Source organism: Arachis duranensis, chromosome 6, assembly GCF_000817695.3.
Source record: "Arachis duranensis cultivar V14167 chromosome 6, aradu.V14167.gnm2.J7QH, whole genome shotgun sequence".
In the NCBI taxonomy this organism is placed as follows: Eukaryota; Viridiplantae; Streptophyta; class Magnoliopsida; order Fabales; family Fabaceae; genus Arachis; species Arachis duranensis.
In genome coordinates, this window is record NC_029777.3 from 83,945,488 (window position 1) to 83,952,837 (window position 7,350).

The 7,350-nt window shown below is 38.4% G+C and overlaps 1 protein-coding gene across 1 annotated transcript; it reads left to right on the top strand.

Moving 5' to 3' along the window:
* Positions 1–4,880: 4,880 nt before the first annotated feature.
* LOC107494335 (uncharacterized mitochondrial protein AtMg00810-like) lies at positions 4,881–6,707 on the top strand. Its single transcript, XM_016115392.1, has 4 exons — positions 4,881–5,024; positions 5,601–5,721; positions 6,172–6,504; positions 6,553–6,707. Exons 1-4 carry the CDS (start codon positions 4,881–4,883, stop codon positions 6,705–6,707), a joined length of 753 nt encoding a protein of 250 aa, XP_015970878.1.
* Positions 6,708–7,350: the final 643 nt, after the last annotated feature.

Here is a 7,350-nt window from a genome sequence, read left to right on the forward strand (position 1 = left end):
TGTGACATAGCATATGCAATCGCTTTCACTGAGAGGATGGGAGGTAGCCACTGACAACGGTGAAACCCTTGCTTAAGCTTGCCATGGAAAGGAGTAAGAAGGATTGGATGAAGACAGTAGGAAAGCAGAGAGACGGAAGGGAAGGCATCTTCATGCGCTTATCTGAAGTTCCTACCAATGAATTACATAAGTATCTCTATCTTTACCTTTGTGTTATTTTCGTTCATCACCATTACCATTTGAGTTTGCCTGACTAAGATTTACAAGATGACCATAGCTTGCTTCAATACTAACAATCTCCGTGGGATCGACCCTTACTCGCGTAAGGTTTATTACTTGGACGACCCAGTGCACTTGCTGGTTAGTTGTGCGAAGTTGTGTAATGCCATGGTATTGAGCCACCAAGTTTTTGGGGTTCATGACCGGGGATTATGAGAGTTGTGAAAAAGTATTGTTCACAATTTCGCGCACCAGAACCCATGGGCCTGGGGTTCTCATTCCGTATATATCTCTTGTTTTTTTCAGATACAGGTCCAGGTGCTCAGAAGTGAGCTGTGGTTCATCTGAGAGACTGCGAAGATCTTTATTTTCTCTATTTTGTGTTTTGCTTAGAATCTCTCTACCTTTTTTTTGAAAATATTATATTATGTATTGAACTCTTTTGAACTTGCCTATAGAGGCTCTTATGTTTCCTTTAGGAGAGATTAAGATATACTGTTGTCAGTTACTTTCATATTGTACCCTAGCCGGCCTAAACTTCGCGGGTCGCGACTAGTGGCTATTTACTTATGTTATATATATCTATCTGTTATCTATCTTGTAATCTTCTCTACGCCTTGTCCATATATTGTTTTCGGCTTCACGGTTTATCATTTGTTGTCGAAACGTGAGTGATACGTCTTCGCGATTTTATTTCTACTCTTTTCAGGCTTCTCGATTAATACTCCTTTTGAAATTACCTATATCTATATATTAAAAAAAATCCACCTGGGAGTCGTACCACCGTAATATCATTGACTTATGACTCAAGCATAAGGATTTGAATATTTGGGTGTTACAGCAACCTGGCGTTTAACGCCAGAATTGCACTCTAAGGGCGTTTTGCACGCCTAAATGGAGCAGGGATGAGAAGTCCTTGAGCCCTCAGGATCTGTGGATCCCACAGGATCCCCACCAACCTCAAATTATTCTCTCACTCCCTCACAACATTTCATAACACTCTTCCCCAAATACCCTTCACCAATCACCTCCATATCTCTTCCCCAAAAACCCCTCATCCCTCCTTCAATTTCATATATCATAAACACTACTTCTACCCCTTGAACGAACCACATTCCACCCTCCATCTCCTCCATTTTCTTCTTCTTCCCCTTCTTTCCTTCTTCTTTTGCTCGAGGACGAGCAAACCTTTTAAGTTTGGTGTGGTAAAAGCGTTGCTTTTTGTTTTTCCATAACCATTTATGGCACCTAAGGCCGGAGAAACCTCTAGAAAGAGGAAAGAGAAGGCAAAAGCTTCTACCTCTGAGTCATGGGAGATGGAGAGATACATCTCAAGGGTCCATAGCTCAGTAGTAGAGCACTTGACTGCACATCAAGGAGCCATGAAGGAAGAGCAACAAAGGCAAGGAAGAGACATTGAGGAGCTCAAGCACTCCATAGGATCTTCAAGAGGAAGAAGACGCCACCCTCACTAAGGTGGACCCGTTCCTTAATCTCCTTATCTATTTTTTTTCTGTTTTTCGATTTTATGCTTTATGTGTTATCTATGTTTGTATCTTCATTACATGATCATTAGTGTCTAGTGTCTATGTCTTAAAGCTATGAATAATTTCATAAATCCTTCACCTCTCTTAAATGAAAAAATGTGCCTAATTACAAAAGAACAAAAAGTACTTGAATTTCAAATTTTATCTTAAAATTAGTTTAATTATTTTGATGTGGTAGCAATACTTTTTGTTTTCTGAATGAATGCTTGAACAGTGCATATTTTTTATAGTGAAGTTTATGAATGTTACAATTGTTGGCTCTTGAAAGAATGATGAACAAAGAGAAATGTTATTGATAATCTGAAATATCATAAAATTGATTCTTGAAGCAAGAAAAAGCAGTGAAAAAAAAAAGAAAAAGTGGCGAAAAAAATGGCGAAAAAAAAGAGACGAGAAAAAAGAAAGAAAAAGAAAAAGCAAGCAAAAAAGCCAATAGTCCTTTAAACCAAAAGGCAAGGGTAAAAGGGATCCAAGGCTTTGAGCATTAATGGATAGGAGCGCCTCAAGGAATAAAATCCTGGCCTAAGCAGCTAAATCAAGTTGTCCCTAACCATGTGCTTGTGGCATGAAGGTCCAAGTGAAGAGCTTGAGACTGAGTGGTTAAAGTCATGATCCAAAGCAAAAAGAGTGTGCTTAAGAACTCTGGACACCTCTAATTGGGGGCTTTAGCAAAGCTAAGTCACAATCTGAAAAGGTTCACCCAGTTATGTGTCTGTGGCATTTATGTATCCGGTGGTAATACTGGAAAACAAAGTGCTTAGGGCAACGGCCAAGACTCATAAAGTAACTATGTTCAAGAGTCAACATACTGAACTAGGAGAATCAATAACACTATCAAAAATTCTGAGTTCCTATAGATGCCAATCATTCTGAATTTCAAAGGATAAAGTGAGATGCCAAAACTGTTCAGAAGCAAAAAGCTACTAGCGCCGCTCATCTAATTGGGACTAAGTTTCATTAATATTGTGAGATTCATTGTATATTCTCTTCTTTTTATTCTGTTTTGTTTTCAGTTGCTTGGGGACAAACAACAATTTAAGTTTGGTGTTGTGATAAGCGGATAATTTATACGCTTTTTGGCATTATTTTTAGGTAGATTTTAGTATGATCTAGCTACTTTTTAGTAAATAATTATTAGTTTTTAAGCAAAATTCACATTTTTGGACATTACTATGAGTTTGTGTATTTTTCTGTGATTTTAGGTATTTTCTGGCTGAAATTGAGGGACCTGAGCAAAAATCTAATTCAGAGGCTGAAAAAGGACTGCAGATGCTGTTGGATTCTGACCTCCCTGCACTCGAAATGGATTTTCTAGAGCTACAGAAGCCTATTTGGTGCGTTCTCAATTGAGTTGAAAAGTAGACATCCAGGGCTTTTCAGCAATATATAATAGTCCATACTTTTCCTGAGTTTTGACAACGCAAACTGCCGTTTAAACGCCAACTTCCTACTTTGTTTTGGCGTTAAACGCCAGAACTGAGTTACAAGCTGGAGTCAAATGCCCAAACTGGCACCAAAGCTGGCGTTTAACTCCAAGAAAAGTCTTTACACATGAAAGCTTTAATTTTCAGTCCAAACACACACCAAGTGGGCCCCGGAAGTGGATTTCTGCATTATCTATCTTATTTTAGTCATTTTCTGTAAACATAGGTTACTAGTTGAGTATAAAAACTACTTTTTGAGATTCATTCAGTACCTCATGACATTTTGCATCTGAATTTGTATCTTCTATGGCATGAGTCTCTAAACCCCATGGTTGGGGTGAGGAGCTCTGCTGTGTCTCGATGTATTAATACAATTACTTCTGTTTTCTATTCAATCACGCTTGATTCTATTCTAAGATATTCACTCACACTTAAACATGATGAATGTGATGATCCGTGACACTCATCACCATTCTCAACCTATGAACGCGTGCCTGACAACCACTTCTGTTCTACCTTAGATTGAGTGTTTATCTCTTGGGTTCCTAGTTCACAAGTTTGACTGCTTCTCCTGACAACAGAGCATTCAATCTGTGAGACCAGAGTCTTCGTGGTATAAACTAGAATCAATTGACAGTATTCTTGAGATCCGAAAAGTCTAAACCTTGTCTGTGGTATTCCGAGTAGGATCTGGGATGGGATGACTGTGAAGAGCTTCAAACTCACGAACGTTAGGCGTAGTGACAGACGCAAAAGGATCACTGGATCCTATTCCAGCACAAGTGAGAACCGACAGATGATTAGCCGTGTACATGAACCTTTTTTACTGAAAGGACGGATGGTAGCCATTGACAATGGTGATCCACCAACATACAGCTTGCCACGGAAGGAGCCTTGCGTGCGTGAAGAAGAAGACAGTAGGAAAGTAGATATTCAGAAGACAGAGCATCTCCAAAACTCCAACACACTCTCCATTACTGCATAACAAGTATTTATTTCATGTTCTTTTATTTTTCGCAATTAAAACTAAGAACCATTATTGATATCCTGACTAAGAATAATAAGATAACCATAGCTTGCTTCAAGCCGACAATCTCCGTGGGATCGACCCTTACTCACGTAAGGTATTACTTGGACGACCCAGTGCACTTGCTAGTTAGTTGTACGACTTGTGAAAAGTGTGATTTACAATTTTGTGTACCAGTTGGGCATTGAACGCCCAGCCAGTGCTCCCTGGCTGGCGTTCAACGCCAGTTCTGCTGCCAGGATGGGCGTTGAACGCCCAGTGAGGGCTTCCTTACTGGCATTCAGTGCCAGGATTGCTGCCATTATGGGCGTTGAATGCCCATTGAGAGCTTTCTTACTGGTGTTCAATGCCTTTCCAGTCTCTCTAGATTCGGCCTCTGCGTCAGTGGAAGGTATCAGATTTAAACTTAAGCCAAGATCATACAGGGCTTTGTCAAAAATGATCTTTCCAATAGTCCATAGGATCTGAAAGCTCCTGGATCTGGCATCTTTCTTGGCAACTCATTCTGAATTAGAATACTGTACTTCTTAGTAAGTACCTCTATTTCATCTCCCCTTAAGTTCTTCTTTTCAAAAAGAATACCTTTTAGATAGGCTGTGTAGGGAGTCTTCTTTTCCAATACCTCTATAGAAGAGATATTGACTTGAAGCTCTTTAAGGGATGATGGAAAATGAGCCAGCTGCTCATTTTCCAGTTCTTTTTGCACGCCTAGGAAGGGTAGCTCTTGAGGCTCTTTCACCTTTGCATGGGTGTGCTCTGTGGGAGTCATTGGCTCCTTTTGCACACGCAGAGAAGATTCAACTCGAGGTTCCTTCTCCTCTGTAAGGGTGTGCTCAATGGCATTGTCAGGATCCTTCTGGTCCGTGATTGCCTTAAGTCCCTCAATAGCTTGCTCCTGAGGTTCGGCCTCCTTGGTACTAATAAGGGCCAGACATTCTTCTGTGTTTCTGAGGAAGAGTTCCTCTGAATGGAAGCCAGTTTTGGGCCTTCTAATCCGAAGCAAAGTATGGATGATTATACATTTCTGGAAAGCTCTAAAAGTCAGATTTCCATAACCATTGATAACGCTTCATTTGGACTTCTGTAGCTCTAAAAAATCTCTTCTGAGTGCGAAGAGGTCAGATCCGGACAGCATCTGCAGTGCTTTCTCTGTCTCTAAATCAGACTTTTGCTCCAGCTCCTTAATTTCAGCCAGAAATTACATGAAATTGCACAAAAATACACAAAATCAAAGTAGAATTCAAAAATGTGAATTTAACACTAAAACCTATAAAATCTAAATAAAAACTAAACAAAACACACTAAAAACTATATGAAAATGATGCGAAAAAGCGTATAAAATATCCGCTCATCAAGTTCCTCACTTGTTCTCATTGGAAGCAGGCTATAGACAACGAATTTAAGGCTCTAACTAAATGTGGGACATGGTTTCTAGTTGATCTTCCACCTAATGCAACCATTGTTGGTTGCAAATGGGTGTACGCCATTAAAAAGAGTGCAGAAGGTAAAATTCTTAGGTATAAGACAGTGCAAATCATAATTACTATTGCACTAACCCATAATTAGTTCTTAAGATAGTTTGATTTTGATCATGCATTCTTCAGTGGGGCATTATCATAAAATTTCTATATACAGCAACCAGTTGGATACAATGAGAGGCAGTCAATGAAAGTTTGCAAACTGCACAAGACCATCTATGGTCTCAAGCAAGCCCTAAGGATTTGGTATAATACTCTTGCTTCTACCTTAAAAAATTTTGACTTTTGAAATATAACTTTTGATGTGGCATTATTTATAAGAAAAACAAATTCTGATGTCACTTACATGCTGATATATGTGGATGATATTATTGTCACAGGGTCAAACTCTGTTGAAATAGACAACTTAATTAAGAAATTAACTCTATTTTTTCTTTGAAGGATCTTGGTTTATGGTTTGTTTCACTTTTTTTTAGGCCTTGAAGCTCATTATTTGCCTGAGCAGAAATTGTTACTTACTCAAACAAAGTATGCAAAAGATCTGCTACATTATGCAAGAATGCATAATTCAAATCCTATGCCTACACCTATGATGACATCTTTGAAGATGAGCAAAAATGACTCAGATCCTTATGAAGATCCTAAGCAATATAGATCCATTGCAGGAGCCTTACAGTATCTCACAATTACAAGACCAGATTTAGCATTCGTTGTGAACAAAGTTTCTCAATTTATGCATTCACCAACCATTCAACATTGGAAGGCAGTTAAGAGGATACTTAGATATCTAGAAGAAATACTTAATGAAGGTTTAATTTTTTCCAAATGCACTAACTATCGTCTTCTATCCTTTGCAGATTCGGACTGGACTTCGGACTTAGATGATCGGAGGTCAATTACTGGATATTGTATCTACCTTGGCACAAATTTAATAGCTTGGAGGAGTGACAAACAGTCTAAGATTATCAGGTCTACAACTGAAGAAGAATATAGAGCGATAGCCTCAGCTTAGACTGAGATCATGAGCATCCAGCAGCTATTGGGAGAACTGGGAGTCCCACAACTAATATCTCCAACAATTTATTGTGACAATCATAACACATGTTTACTTCATGCCAATCTTGTACTGTATAGTAGATGCAAGTATTTGGAGATGGATTTACATTTTATCAGAGACCTGGTTAATTCTAAACAACTATATGTGGTTCATATCTCTGCTCTTGATCAAGTGGCAGACTTGTTAACAAAACTATCTCAATCACCTTCATCACCAGATTTAAGAGCAAACTTAGGATAGGGACTCATTGTAAAAACCATAAATAATTAATCGATTTATTAATATAAAATAATAATAATTTAATTGCCCAAAATATGATCCAAAAGTTTAGAATATTAATTAGAAAATATAAATATGATATTTGGACTCAGTAGATTTTTCTGAGTTGAAAAATTGAGTAAAAATGCGTACCGGTAAATTAACCGATAGTACCGTCTTAAATCTGTTCAGTACTATGAGAGAAGGATAAAAAAATGTAGAAAAACGTAAGAAAATAATTAAATTTGAAAACTGGGCCCTAATTTTAAAGGTTTGGCCCAAAGTTGCGCCAAACGGGCCAAAATCGCTAGCGAATTAGATCGGGCCCAAGTTGAGCCCA